We start from the raw sequence: 16,142 nt of genomic DNA, 5'->3' as shown, positions 1-16,142 counted from the left end.
TATTACTCCTACAAATTGTGTTCAAACATCATGCAAATCGGGACACGTTATTATGTTGTCCTTGCTTACTGTAAGTCGCTCTGAATTAAGACATCTGCTAAATGCCTAAATTATAAATTATAAATTGTGTGGTGTGGTGTGATGCAGTGTGGTGCGGTGCTGTGTGGTGCGGAGACTTGCCAGTTGAAACCCAGCATAAATGTACTGTATTTGAATGATAGAATGCAAATTTGTCTTATACATTTTCCTATAACTATTTCCATCTAGATTTGAACCTTTTCATGATGACAGATGGCCAGAGATCGTGCCAGAGAGACATTTGGTGATGAACGCCTGGAGAACTGGGATTACCTGTGTTCAGGGGGCTTTGGACTGGTCTATAAGGCCACACACAAGGACTTGGGCATCAAAGTGGTCATTAAGCTGCTTGATCGTGATGATGGGTAAATATAAATAAAAGTAGGCTTTTTAGAGCGCATATCTCCACCAGGCCGGGTTGCCTGCCCATGGCTGTGTCAGTTGTAGGGTGCAAGCGACAGTACACCAGGAAGCTGCGGGGGGGAAATAGGCTGTAGCCTACAGCAGACTGTGCAACTGTTCACATTTGTAGCGCTCCCTATGGGCAGAAGTTAAAGTGGTATGAAGGTGCACTCTATAGAGTCCCCTCAACATGGGATTCCAATTTGGGGATAATTAGGTGTTGCGTTCATGACATATGGCGTTTTTTGTAAGAAATGTACAATGTATGGCATTGTCACATGACTGACATGTTGACAACACACAGTGACATTTATTTGTGTGAAATAGCTGTGTTGTTTAGATGCCCCTCAATTGGTGATTCAAATTTGGGGCAGATTGGACGTTGGTGTTCATGATTCATGGCATTTTGTGCAAAGTGGGCCCATCCAAAAAAAAAAAAAAAACACCTGCATCCAATTGGAATAGAATCTGAAAAATCTGGCTAATGCATCTTGATCACATGGCTACAGAGAGAATGTGGATGTTTGAGGTTTGGAGAAACTCTAGAAGATCTGTAGAAGTAAAAAGATGTTCTGGCCTGGCAGAGATGAGCATTATGAATTATAGTGCAGGAACCAAAAGCCCAAAAGTTGACTATACCCCTCCCCGGAGTAGAACAAAACGGGACATAGTTTTTTCATATCTTTAGGATGTCCCCTTCGTGAAATGGATTGTCCCAAGTTTTACTTTTACTGCAAAAGTCATGAAATTGATCCATGAAGTGACTCACCACATAGGCAAAAAAAAACGCCTACCCTGAAAGTGGGAGTTCCAAGTAAATCCTCTGTCATTTTCTACCTGCTGGTTGTTTTTAGATCATACTTGCACAGATGGTCTACAGGTAGTGTCCCTACATCCCAAAACAATCAGAATGCCAATCTATTGAATCAGCCTTTTATATAAGGCCTTAAATAGGCGGAAATAGCAAAAGGTTGACTTTTTCTGGGCAATATATACTATATATACTAACTTTGGTCCAACTCTTTATCAGGGGTAGAACTAGATGTGACATTGTTTTTTCATGTCTTTAAGATGTCCTCCTCCTGAAATGGATGGTCAGAAGTTTTACTTTTACTGCAAAAGTCATGAAATTCATCCATTAAGTGACCACTGCAAAAAAACGCCTACCCTGAAATAGGGCGTTCAATCCAATCCAATCTAAAATTCTCATTTTACTTGCTGGTTGTTTTCACATCATACTTGCACAGATGGTCTACAGCCTTTTATATAAGGCTTTATTATGGGTGGAAATAGCAAAAAGTGGACTTTTCTGAGGAATATTCACATGTAATACTGGTCCTACTCTTCTATCAGGGGTACATTACATTACATTACAGTCATTTAGCAGACGCTTTTATCCAAAGCTTATAATAAGTGCATTCAACATAGTAGGGAACGAAACTACTAATCACCAGAAGTATTAAGTGCATTCTCTTCTAAAACAAGCAACCAAGAGTATACCTAGCGCTAAAGTAAAAGTGCAATATATCAGCTACCTACTTTCATAAACAGATGAGGCAAAATAGGAAAATCAAATGCAAATGAGCAAGTGCTAAAGCAAATAAGTGTATTGAATAAACAAGATCCAATAAAACAATAAAACAAGAGTTTGTTCAGCTAGTTAACAACAAGTAGGCAAGGCGAAGAGGAAGGGTAGTGTTTCCTGAAGAGGTGGGTTTTCAGCAGTGACTCTGCTGTCCTGACATCAGTGGGGAGTTCATTCCACCACTGTGGGGCCAGAACAGAAAAAAGTTGTGACCGTGAAGATCGGCCAGAAGGACCCTTGAGCGGTAATACAAAATGTGACATTGTTTTTTCCCCCATATCTTTAAGATGTCCTCTTCATGAAATGGATTGTCCCAAAATTTACTTTTACTGCAAAAGTCATGAAATTCATCCATGAAGTGGCTCACCACTGCAAAAACACACCTACCCTGAAATAGGGAGTTCATTTTCTACACGCTGGTTGTTTTCACATTGTACTTATACACAGATGGTCGTACAGGTAGTGTCCAGCAGCCCTTTATATAATGTAAGGCCTTATTCAAGGCAGAAATAGGAATATTCACTTGTGATTTTGGTCAGAGGTAGAACAAAACCTGACCTTGTTGTTTCATAACTTTGACTTGTCATCTAACTATCAACCATCAAACTATTTACATTGACTGCAAAGGTCATGACATTCTTCAATAAAGTTTCTGCACCAAGAAAGTGCAGAACTGCCCCCACCTTGCATGAAAAAGGGATCATATTTGCCCAGATTGTCTACAGGTAAGACCCATACACCCCAAAGCAACCAGACAAATGTTAAAATTGTCTTGTATTGTGAATCCGCAGGGTTTTATAGGCTTTGGGCCTGGTTAAAGGCATAAACAAATCTGAGTTACTTCTAATCCTGATCTATTAATACTGTAAAATGCCTACAAATGCAACAAAATGACTGCTTCAGGGAATACAATTTGATACCATGTTTTACCCTGCCACTTCATATTCATATGGAATCTATGATCCTCAGGTAGGCCTAATATCTCCACACCTCAAAGCCCCAGGAATGACAAAATATATTTCTATAAGCCCATGCAACCTAAATGCAATATGGCTTAAGTACATGCTGTAGAATACACTTTTTGTGTGCCATTCTTAATGAATAATCATCAATCAGCAGCTTATGGAAAACAGTTTGGCCCCCGTCAGTCAGCCCCCCCCCCCCTCACACTGCTCAAAAAAGTAAATAAATATATGAAATTGAGAATAAGCTGCTGATTGATGATTATTCATTAATGGCACACAGTAGTGTATTCTACTTAGCCCATACTGCATTTTAAGTCTGGCTACCATAGAAGGCTTATAGAACTATATTGTGTCATTCCATCTGTTTTGAGGCATCAGGATATTTGGCCTACCTGAGAAACATCCTTAGATTCCACATGAATATGGAGTGGGTAAAAACATGGTATCACAATACATGTTCTGTTATTAAGCAGTCATTTTGTTTGCAGGCATTTTACAGTAATATATTAGGATTAGAAGTAACTCTGAAAAAAAACAACAACTTCATAATATAATATTTAACAAACCCTAGGAGCCTAAAATCCTGCTGATTCACAATACAGAATATTTGGACATATCTTTCTGGTTGTTTTGGGTGTTGGGGTCCTACCTGTAGACAATCTGTGCAAATATGATGTAAATCCAACCAGTAGGTGGTCAATGAAGCAGGATTAACTTAGGTAGGTAGGGACTTTTCGCCATTGTTTTTTTCTTTTTGCAAATCTTCATGGATACATTTCATGAATTTCGACATCTAATAAAAAATTCGGACAATCTATTTCATGAAGCGAAGTCAAAGTTATGGAAAAAAAAGGTGATGTTTTTTTCTACCCCTGATAGAAGGGTAGGACCAGTATTCCATGTGAATATTTCTAAGAAAAGTCCACTTTTTGCTATTTCCGCCTATAATAAGGCCTTGTATAAAAGGCTGCTGATTCACAATAGAACCAAATATTGGCATTCTGATTGCTTTAGGATGTAGGAAGTAGGGACACTACCTGTAGACCATCTGTGCAATGATGTAAAACAAAAAACATCAGGTAGAAAATGAGAAAGGATTGACTTCGAACTCCCTTTTTCAGGGTAGGCGTGTTTTGGCAGTGGTGAGTCACTTTGTGGATGAATTTCATGACTTTTGCAGTAAAAGTAAAACTTCTGACCATCCATTTCAGGAATAGGAAATCTTAAAGACATGAAAAAACAATGTCACATCTAGTTCTACCCCTGATAAAGAGCTGGACCAAAGTTACAAGTAAATATTGCTCAGAAAAGTCAACTTTTTGCTGTTTCCGCCTATTTAAGGCCTTATATAAAAGGCTGCTGATTCACAATAGAACCACAAATTTGCATTCTGATTGTTTTGGGATGTAGGGACACTACCTGTAGACCATCTGTGCAAGTATGATCTAAAAGCAACCAGCAGGTAGAATATGACAGAGGATTTACTTGGAGCTCCCACTTTCAGGGTAGGCGTTTTTTTTGCCTATGTGGTGAGTCACTTCATGGATCAATTTCATGACTTTTGCAGTAAAAGTAAAACTTGGGACAATCCATTTCACGAAGGGGACATCCTAAAGATATGAAAAAACTATGTCCCGTTTTGTTCTACTCCGGGGAGGGGTATCCCAAAAACTAAGGCTCTTTTTGAGGGTTTGTTACTGCACTATTAGGTTGATTTACATGAATCACTTAATTCATAATCTTCAGTTTTATGTAACTGATTGTACCTGCTGTCTCTTTCCTCCTAACCTGGCCCCTGCCATACTGCAGCACCTTGTATGCTGCCCTGTGTCGAGAGGCTGATTACATGGAAGCTGCCGACCACCAGTATGTACCCAGGGTCTATGGGATGTACCGGGGCTGTCCCCCTGGCCTGGGCTCTAAAAAGAGACATGGTATAATAATGGAGCTGATGACGAGAGGCTCCCTGCAGTCCTTTCTGCAGACCCTGTCTAAGGCTCCACCGTGTTCCCTGGCGTTCCGTCTGGCCCACCAGGTGGCCCAGGCCATGGACTTCCTCCACAGTAAGAAAGACATAGTACACATGGACCTGAAACCAGCCAATATACTACTGGATGCCAACTTAAATGCCAAGGTACAGTATATATCCATGCATGCAAGTGGAGGGGGGGGATCAAACGTTTAGAAAAGCATGTCAAATAGAACATAAAAAGATAAAGATATACATACACATTGTTGCTGTCAGGCACAAACCTTCTCATTTCAACGTTTTTATTTTCTTTAATAAATCAGTGCTATTGATTACCCTTTACATCTGTGTGTGGGTTTTACAATGAAAAGTATTAAAAAGCGCTTCTGACTAAACCTCCTAACTCCATTGGATCCTCAAAATGTCGGTCAAACCGCCTAACTCCACCCCCCTTTCCCCTGTGTGGCACACAGAGCAGCTGCAGAGCGGAAGATAAACAAAGGTTTTTTCCCCCCATCTGTCCATCATTCAAATCAATGACGGACAAAACAATCTCCACATCACTGGTCAAAAACCTCCTAACTCCACTTGAGCTGTAGTTGGGTAAAGTGATGATAATATAAAGATGCATTCAAGTATCTGACAATGTTTGAAGTCACCATACTAACTTTGATGTGTTGTTCTAAAAACATGTTTTTTGTTTTTTTCATTTCCTCAAAAGTTTATATTTTGGTTTTGGACATACAGTAGTTGGTTTCTGCCCAACAGCAGAGATATACTGTACACCAGGGCATATGAGCGGAGTCGAGGGGAGATAATTACCGCTCAGTGCGCTGTAGGTTAGTGTTCCCGCTCACTAATCGCTCATGCGGATCTCCCCTCACGCTCCACACCGACCCACTCCGTCGCTCAGCTCGATTTGCACGTCCACCGCTCCCAAGTCCGTCCGCTCAGCAGCAAAAAATAAATACATTTAACTAAAGAAAAGCTGTGTTTTCCTGAGAGTGGCTAATTAAACACAGACCCTCATTTCCAGTGTGCTCTTTTCTGGAGCATTTCAAATTTCCCCTCGGGGATGAATAAAGTACCTACCTAAAATAGCCAAGATTTTGTTATGTATTAATTATATCAATTATTAGCCTAGGTAGCAAACATATTACCATAATATACTAATGCTTAGGCCTAGTTAGTGTAGTTAATTAAGAGTGCCTAGCTGTCTTCTGTAACATTTAAAATAAGAATGAGGTATTTAACTATTATTTTGTACATTATTATATTAAGGTAATATATTTAATCACACAAACATAATTTAAATGTCATTGAATACATTTCAAATTCCAAAGAAGAGTAATGAAAACAGACCAAGTTCAAATTCACCAACCAAGGTATATTGGCCAAGTAAGAATTCTGACATTCTGACAAATGTATGTCGGAGGAGGCCGTAGGGCTATTAGGCAACTGAATACAAGTAGACTGCACAACACAATAATCTTGTTAAACAAACTTATAAAAGCACTGTTTAGATTCTCCTGCAGAATTTCATAAGCATAAGGATAATGCAGGCTATATGAATTAACTAACTAAATCGACGTGACTACAAAACGTCTCACAGTAAAACACACTTAAAGAAAATGCACATTCAATGTGTTTGCTTAGGCCTCCATCTATACTACTTAGTGCTGTTGGCCTTAGGCTAAAATTTCCCGAAAATAACAAAAAAAAAAAAAAAAGACAGACTAGAAAATGTGCTCCTCGGAGCACAGGTCTCCGCCAGTACTGTTCCTGATTAATCCTGTCTTAAGTGTTACTTGATTAATCCTGTCTTAAGTGTTACTTGATTAATCCTGTCTTAAGTGTTACTTGATTAATCCTGTCTTAAGTGTTACTCCGCCATTTATCAGCCATTTCGTGATTACTCCTGTCTTACCTCACTTTGAAAGACGCCAAGACTCTTTCAAAGTGACACATGTATTTATAGGCCGCTATACGTCATGCGTCTCACTAGCCAATCAGAGCACACTCTTTCAACGTATTGTCACGTGTCACGTGAGGCTTGACCTATGTCAAGCCTCACCTGGCGGAGACAATAATCGGCTGGTGTTTAAAACCGGACTCAGGAGCCGCTGTGATGCTTAACTGGGTTGTAAGGCCAGCTAGTCGTACTTCTACCGATGATTGTTGGGCAGAGATGGAACATCTCTGACCTAATGGATCGTGCGGCAAGTTATGCCAGGAATTTCCTCTTAGCTCCGCCCACCTATAAAGCATTCTGCCGAGTGCACGCCCCCAATTCAACGTCAGACATTCCACACACACAGAATGGCCATTTGAGTTGCAGACACTGATAGAAGCAGAGCTCCTCAGCAGAGCTCTGTGTAACAGCTACGGCCTAGCCCCACCCCTTTCCCCACACACACACACACACACACACACACACACACACACACACACACAACGATCTCCAAACTACAAAGCATCCATCCCCAGTTAAATCATATCAAGATCTTAACCCGACACCCAAGTGCTGGGCTCAGCTGGACTTAGGAGTGTGTCGGTGTCGTGCGCAGTAAATAGCAGATCTACAAGCTCACAACTTGTCATGAATAGGAGGCGTTGTGAGCTTGTAGATCTGCTATTTACAGCACGCAACACCATTGTGCAATTAAGTATGTTGTGCTCAGTGTTGAACGCGTTACTGTAACGCCGTTATTTTTTTCAGTAACTAGTACTCTAACACATTCTTTTTTTAATTCAGTAACTCAGTTACCGTTATTACATGGTGCGTTACTCCGGTATTTTTTATATAGTATGTATATATACAGCGAGGCGAAAAGTGACTGTGAATTGTACTTAAGTACAGTACTCGAGTAAATGTACTCATCGTAACGTAGCGTATACCTTCCGCAAAAAAACTAGAACACAACACTGACTTAACACCAGTCTGTGTTGCGGAGACGCGCTGTGCTCGGCTTTGGAAGCTCTCTCTCTCGCTCGCTCTTTCTTTCTCTCTCTCTTAACAGCGTGTGTGTGTTTCTGTCGTCAGGAAAGTTACACGAGTCGACTTACTCGCCCAGGTGGTGTTAATAATAGGCTACTAATCACCGTAATCGTAACACAATTCAGAATCACAGCGCTGCCTGTTTCGGATTCCGCACGTTTAAGTAATGAATTAATTTGTTCGTCTATTTACTAACTGCGTCTGCTACTGCAGTGCAGTCTGTAGCCTGTGGTACATGAAAACTCCTGTTACAGTCAAGGATCACCTTCAACCTGGTGTTTGCACTTTCTCCATTTACGGTCCGTACATCTATATAAACGTTCAGATTTCAAATATAAAGTGCTTATCCCATGGCCACGGATGTTACAATTATGCACGGGACTCTCAAAAGTACCCGTATATTCTGTATTGTTCAATGAAAATCATTTTAATCCGATCAGTGGCCATTTTTTCATAATGTATCGGAGGGCAATACACCTACCAACCGAAAGGGTCACTCAGCTGAAAGCATGTGGAGAAAATGGCCACCGATCAGATTAAAATGCTTTTTATTGAACAATACGAATGATACAGGTACTTGAGAGTCCGTATACATGTAACATCCGTCGCCATGGGATAAGCACTTTATATTTGAAATATGAACGTTTATGTAGATGTACGGGCCATAAATGGAGAAAGTGTAAACACCAGGTTGAAGTTCATCCATGACGGTCGTGACAGTCGACCGTTGTGTATCCATTACTCCCTCTTAACATTTCCCATGTTTTTAGTTTATTGAAATAATGTCATGCACATTTGTCCAGTGCATAGCCTACTACAGGCCTTGTTGACTAGATTTAGAAGAGATTTTGAAGCTCTTGCTCCTGAAATGATCGATTATTTTTAAGGGAAACAGCCATCATTTAACATGCAAGTCAATGGGTGAGAAGCAGAGATTGCCAGGCGCAAATGGTAACCACTAGATTGATGGTGGCGGGTTACTCCAGTTGGGTACGAGACCCGGTCAGACCGGGTGTAGTACATTTGGATTAACCTCGGATCGTTTCGGAACGGGTCCAGTTTTCCTCGGTCCCGTTTCGGGCCGGGTCCAGTATTTTAGAATGTTTTGTCGGTTCCGTTCGGACCGCTCTCCCTCGCGATTGAGATCCCCCCCCCCTCACACACACACACACACACACACACACACACACACACACACACACACACACACACACACACACACACACACACACACACACATACCACAATGGCGTTTCTGGGTGTACTGCTTGCGTTTAAAACAAATTCTGCTTCACAACTTTTCACTGTTAATGCAGCTATTTGTCTGCTGCTATAGCTTACTTGATTCCTAAAATAGACTGCGGTCTCTCTGAAGAGCGGCCAGCGTGACCGCAGTTAAAATAGCAGACCTACAAGCTGACAACGCGTCGTGGATGCGACGCATTGTGAGCTTGTAGGTCTGCTATGTTTTTAAAACATAATAAATACATAAAAATAGCATACTGGATTAAATGTATATAATGATACAATCCAGGACCCAGGTCCAGGGTCTTCAACGTTTTTCAGGTCAAGGACCCCTTAGCTGAGAGAGAGATCAAGCAGGGACCCCCAGTAGACTACATAGGCTTGTATAAAACTGTGTTGCAGACTTTCTTTCGTTTACGCTGTTTCTGTAACCTCAAGAGGACACATGGAACCAAATGGACCCCGACGTGAAATAGGGCGCTAAATTCGCCTATAATAACTTCAGAAAAGATCAGCATTCATTTTATGTTCTACTCCTATTGTTGGTGTCAATATAAAAAAATATGGTTTATTGGGTGGGGGGGGGGGGGGGGGGGCATGCATTTTCCTCCAGTCACTCGGGGCGGGGGGTACAGACAAGTATTTGGAGGTCGGGGGGGAGGGGGCAAGGAAATAAAAAGAAATACATTACATCTGGAAACCCCCCCCCCCCCCCCCCCAACTAAATAACAAACAGTCCCTAACAGCATACATTTCCATTACAAATGAGGGGCTAAATACATATAATACGCCCCCCCCCTCAATTACAGTACATTTAGGGCCCAATACAGAATATTTGAATACATTTAGGAGTAAATGACAGATTTCTTTGATATAGACCTCTCCCATGTTTTTCTGTGAAGGTACTTGTAAAGACTGGTGGTTGGGCTTTGCCCCTGTCTCTAAAACGTTGTTGATATTTGGCATATCATTTATGGCTCATTTCATATTTATGTTGATAGCTTGTAGATCTGCTATTTTCTACTACCACCACCACTAGTAATAATATTAAGAACTAGAAAAAGAGCTCCTCGGAGCACAGGTCTCCACCAGGTCAGGTAGGTTATTATGGCCTCCTGGTGGCGCTATAATAGGCCAATGTGAAAAGGGTGGCATTTCTTCTTAGGCCTTTTACGGCAAACGGACACTTCATTCATGATTTGAGGCATTTTGTTCCAAAAATGTGTCTTGCTAAGTTGTATGGATTTAAACTTGTAACAGAGTATTTCTATATTGCAATATTGGTACTTAACTTAAGTTACCACTTTGAGTACTTTTTCCACCACTGCCAAAACATATCGCCTATACATAATTTAGTAACCTATAATTGCTGTTCAAACAGCTTTTCAGGTAATAATGGTGCTTCAAGGTGATGCCTTTCTGTGCTATTGAAGTGGTGCTAATCACAGCATATGCAAGTTTCGCAGTAGTTCACACGTATGTTTACCAATAGATATGTTACACTTAATCAGTATTCACATTCCACGTACATCACCAGCACAATAGAGATGGGATGTATGGCTCTTTTAAGGAATTCGTTCCTTTTACAGAGCCGTTCAAAAGACTGGCTCATTTATGGCTCATTTGTATATTTATATATTTAAAAAACATATATAAATGTATATAAATATATACATATTTTTATATTTATATCTCATAACATTATTTATATTATATGCATATGATCTAATTGTTGTTATATCATATATATACAATATCATAAAACATTATAATAATATATTATTATATTTAAAAATATATAACAATATAATAGATTACATCATTAATACAATATTTATTATATTATAATATATCATATACATTATACTACATATTATTATAATATATAAAATTATAATCTAACATTTTATTACAATAATTAATTTAATATATCTCTGCTGTCCAACAGGAACCAGCTACCTCCAAAACACTCATCTTTTTAGTTAGCTGGTTCCTGCTGGACAGCGACAATATAATACATTTATATATAATATATAACATATGCATAATATACTATGTTATAACTACCAATGCCAAACACATCAATCACCTACATAGCAGAAATCACACACCCTCACAAACCCACATCCTACAAGTAACCAGCTGCTGCCAACTCTTGTTAGAATAGAAGGCCAAAACTTGTTTGGCCTTCTATTGTTTTCCTGTTTGATCTCCTTCCCACTTGCCCCCCACCCCTCTTCTTCTTCTCTCTCCCCACTCTTCTTTCTATGGAAATTAACGTTGCGATGGGAATGATGTACAAAAACGAATTTCACCCACTTTTTTACCTTGTAAACCTGTGATGTGACAATAAACCTGATTCTGATTCTCTCTGCCCACCATGACATCATTCTTGATGTCATTTTTTCCTTGTTACCCTGGTGTCATTGGTGATGTCAGTCATATCTGTATATGGAGCAAGCGATGCGATGTCAGTTATGCCCAAAGATAGGGTCTGTCAGTCTTGGATGTTTCGGTTGTCTACAAATATGGGGCTCCGGGATTATCTGATGTCAGAGCTAGGTATGTTAGTAATTTCCATATATACTTGGGTTGTCTCCATATATGGGGATCTCTATATATGGGAAGGTTGAGATTGAATAGGTCACTAAAGGTCGGAACTGAATAGATCATTTATCATCCTATATGGGTTTCCGGACATCCTGCCTTGGTCTACCTTGCAGTGGTGTCCATTTATGGCTAATGCTGGCAAGTATGCTCTGAATGTTCGACAGCTACATTATTAAATGTATAATGTGGCGTGTAGACTTTGTGTGTGAGGTCAGCCAACGGCGACAATACTTCGACACATGTCGTTTAGGGCGAGGTTTGCAGCAGTAGACTTAAATTTGCTTTGCCACAATGGATATTTTTCGACCATCTTAAGGACAGACTCGATCATACATAACTTGCTGCTCCATCGCATCGGGCAAGCAGTGGTGGGTCGTAAACCCAGACGGTCGGTTTCCTCCGTCTTCAGAGCTCTCTTGCGCACACTTTTCACCAGCTTCCCAACGTTAAGTAACAGGTGATATCATCATGCTTGTTAATGGTGTCTTTAATAGCTGACTGAAGCAGATGTAAACTTGACACGGTGAAGTACTGTTACATCATATCCTCTACATCACTGGTAACCTCGTCCACTTGGTTTTGTTAGAGCGCAGGTACTTTTGGCAATTTCAGCCTCTTCCTCCTGTTCATCATCGGACACCACTTCATCATCCTCCTTCTCCTCTTTCAGCGTCAGGGAGGATATTAAATGCCTTCATCATGTTGCTGGCACTGTTAATCACAACCTGAATCACAAGTCGGTGAATGTTCCAATTTTTCATACTCGGGAACGTTCCATCTATGAAACTCGCCACAATGGCAAGGACAGTTTGCTTGCCCTTTAGCCAGCTGAGAGAACAAACTCTTCACCCATGTCCAGTAGATCTCTCAGCTTGGCTCTTGGCTTCAATTTAGAGCATGGTATTTGGCACAAGAGTGTCCCGGACCCATTGTAGCAGGGTGGAGTATAACCTGGTTGGGCCATACTGGCAAAGTGTTGCATTCCTTTACATTCTCCTTTACTTAGTAGTTCGTAGTCCATGTAAATCATCTAAAAAAGTTATTCATCCAGCTCCCTTATTCTTTCCCGGTGTCACGGTAGGGCCTTTTCTCCCAGTGAAGGAATTTTACAGTTGCTCACTCTGTTTCTCTCTTTGTTGCTGCTGCGCCTCTTTATCTATAAAACAAATGCATGCTTATTAGGTCTAGCCTACCTACAGTATAAGCTGGCTTTGCAAATTACCAATTTCTAAATGGCTGATAACCTTTAGATTTCCACTGAGTATGTTGGCGAAGTATGTCGTCATGTTTCCTAGCGATGTGTCTTTTCAGATTCCAAAAACAATCTTTGCTGACTGTAATACTATCACCACATTCCGTCTCATCGTCACCATCTTCTGTTTCTTTCACATGAATAGTACACCTGTACGTTTTGTCTGTTAGTTTTTTGAAATACTTGGCAAACTACCTGGCAAATGTTTGTTGGGGGATTTACTTTAAAGCACAATAGTGGTGTATACAAAGCACAGGTGCATTGTGGGCCGGTTTACATGCTCAAACGTGTTGATTGGCGATTTGGCGCTGAGCGGAGCAGAGGACGGTCCTCGCACTGAGCGGCATCGGAGCAGAGGACGGTCCTCACTCCAAAGCCGCTCTGACCCATTTTAAAACGAGCTCCACGTTCAATTAAAAATGTCCCACTCCACTCCGCTCGTATGCTCTGATACACACAGCATCAGACCAGCAGATATACAGTGTGTGCATGAGGTTAAACATACGGTGTGAAAGTGGCAACACATTGGTAGGTCCACATAGCAGCAGGTACTGTACATTAGACATAAGGTGCACTAAACAAGACTAAATAAATACATTCACATGGCAGATCCACAGGGAAAGTAAAGTCTGTACAGAGCAACATATGAACATCAAGGGAGGAAAAATAGTCTATTTGTAGTAACGTGTTCCAGTTGATAGAGGTGATCAGGTCTTATTCAACAGTCTGATGGTAGCCTGGTGGATGCTGTTCATAAATCTTTTCCTAGATAAAAGCATAAATGTCTAAAATGTACTTTCATCCTCTTTCTTTCAATAGATAGCAGATTTTGGCTTGTCTACGGTGTCCAACAGTGTTTTGTCGACCAACCACGAAAACAAAGGAGGCACCCTAGCCTACACGCCCCCTGAGGCTTTTGGATATACATACCGTCGTGTTCGCTCCTACGATGTTTACAGGTGAACTCTAGACGGAATGCTGTTGATACAGAGTCATCAAATAAATGTTATTGTGTGAAAACCTTTTTCTAACGCTTTCCCCTTTTTATAAAGCTACGGTATACTTCTCTGGACAATTCTTACTGGAGAGAGTCCCTATCCAGGTAATTTGTTCACTCACTCACTCACTCACTACCACACACACACACACACACACACACACACACACACACACACACACACACACACACACACACACACACACACACACACACACACACACACACACACACACACACACACACACACAATATGTTTCCTTTATTTTAGGGGTGGATCAGTCCTTGTTGACCTTCAGGATTCCAAGGGGAGACAGACCCGATCTTCACAAACTAGATGTTCAGAAAGCAGCTGGATTAGAAGATCTGGTCGACCTCATGAAGATATGCTGGGATACTGAGCCCAAAAAGAGGCCTTCTTTTGGAGGTAAAATCATTATGTAGTCAGACATGTATGTCTGACTACTCCACTACTGAGACAGGGGAGAGACATTCTGAGAGCAATGTCAACATTGGAAAACGCACAAGCTGTCGCTCTTTCAGTAGTAGGATGTGTCCGATTAGCCTGATAAACCCCTCCCTCCGGAAATCTCATTTGTATTTGATTTCAGTTGTGAGTCTGGCATGAAAGTCTATTTGGCTTTTTGGCTGTGGGCTGGAGCTGGGCGGGATTAGTACAATTGACTGACAACCTCTTCAGCCAATCAGCAGTTCGTTCCCCTTCAGCCAATCAGCAGTTCGTTCCACCACCACCAGAGCAAAGTGACGCAAGGGGACTTTTGAAAGGGCCATGCCGAAAATAGGTTGCTTTATTCGGATACATGCGTGGCACTGCCCGCCCCTGCCGGTTCTCAGATTTAAAAAAAATAAAATAGGCTCTGTCATGATTAATTGACCACATATATGAAGTTAAACAACTAAATGCTATCCGAAAAACATCTTAAAAGTACATTCCGTGCCACAAAAATAAGTTTGAGAGCGTTTTGAAGTTTTAAAACAGAATAAAACAGCGGTCAGAGTTTCAATGGCCGCCGTTCCATTTCACTCGGCTGCACTCGGCTCCATTCGGGCTCACTCGGGTTCCACTTGATTGGTCAACTTCCGCTGTCAATCACAGAACAATGAGCGAGCACGCTGATAGGCTAGTCCACTTTTGTGGACTACGCAGGAACTTTGTGGACTACGCAGGAATGCCCAGATAAGCCCTCAGGCCAGACCCAATTCCTGAAATCAAATGATTTACAACAAATTCCAAATTATACTTGAGACGTATTTAGCCAAAAGTTATACATGTAATTTATGTAATAGATGAAGAATATAAAGTTTAGCTTCATGTAAGTAATTCTGGTTATTTATCAAATGGCCAAATACCCTGATTTTGATTTGATCATTTCATGGTTGTTTTCATTTCAGAATGTGTTGAAGTGACAAGTCGTGTTTTTTCAATACATGAGGAGGGAATCGATACTGCTGTCTGTGAAATGTTGAAACAGCTGGTAGGTACTTTAACACATTTTCCTAGCTGTGTACTCATCCTCCTATAATTTGACTAACCTCTGTCTGTCTTGTCTTGGGTCGTCGTGTCTTGGGTGGTGTCTTGGTCTGTGCCCGATCAAACTGCGCATGCGTCGCATCCAATCCAAACACCCATTCTGTGTGTGTGTGTGTGTGTGTGTGTGTGTGTGTGTGTGTGCGACGGCTCGCGCTAAACTGTGTGCATTATGTGTCAAACAATGGGAGATGACGTTGCCATGTTTCGTGCGAGAAACAAGCAGCAAGGTCTGTACTTTCGCCTGCGCCCTTCACCGGAGCTTGGGCGCTCATATCCCCCTACGGGTATGGTCTAGTGATTCTTAGTTTGACCAAACCCTACCAATTGTAGTGAAGGAGTGTAAAACCCTACTCTCTTTCAAAACTGCCCTAAAAGAATACCTTCAGGAGGCTGCAATTCTAAACTGGCCCCTGTCAAAGTCATAACCTAGAACCCCCCCCCCCCCCCTCAAACTGTATACTGTACATATTATTTTATTTGTCTTACCTT

General features: G+C 41.1%; 1 protein-coding gene across 1 annotated transcript in view; it reads left to right on the top strand.

Annotated features, from left to right (window-relative positions):
* Positions 1-291: 291 nt before the first annotated feature.
* Positions 292-16,142, top strand: part of LOC311037333 (uncharacterized protein) — a gene marked incomplete at both ends in the record, with an annotated part of 559,758 nt that continues 543,907 nt past the window's right edge. The window contains 6 exons of the mRNA XM_084046460.1: positions 292-443; positions 4,840-5,164; positions 13,924-14,063; positions 14,157-14,206; positions 14,373-14,528; positions 15,515-15,597. Of these exons, the coding sequence (XP_083902586.1) occupies positions 292-443; positions 4,840-5,164; positions 13,924-14,063; positions 14,157-14,206; positions 14,373-14,528; positions 15,515-15,597 (906 nt within the window). The remainder of the gene's footprint in view (positions 444-4,839; positions 5,165-13,923; positions 14,064-14,156; positions 14,207-14,372; positions 14,529-15,514; positions 15,598-16,142) is intronic.

The sequence above is a fragment of the Gymnoscopelus microlampas genome, assembly GCF_963454915.1.
Source record: "Gymnoscopelus microlampas genome assembly, chromosome: 21".
Classification (NCBI taxonomy): domain Eukaryota; kingdom Metazoa; phylum Chordata; class Actinopteri; order Myctophiformes; family Myctophidae; genus Gymnoscopelus; species Gymnoscopelus microlampas.
Note: the sequence above shows the minus strand (reverse complement) of the source record. Positions and strands in the feature narration are given on the sequence as shown.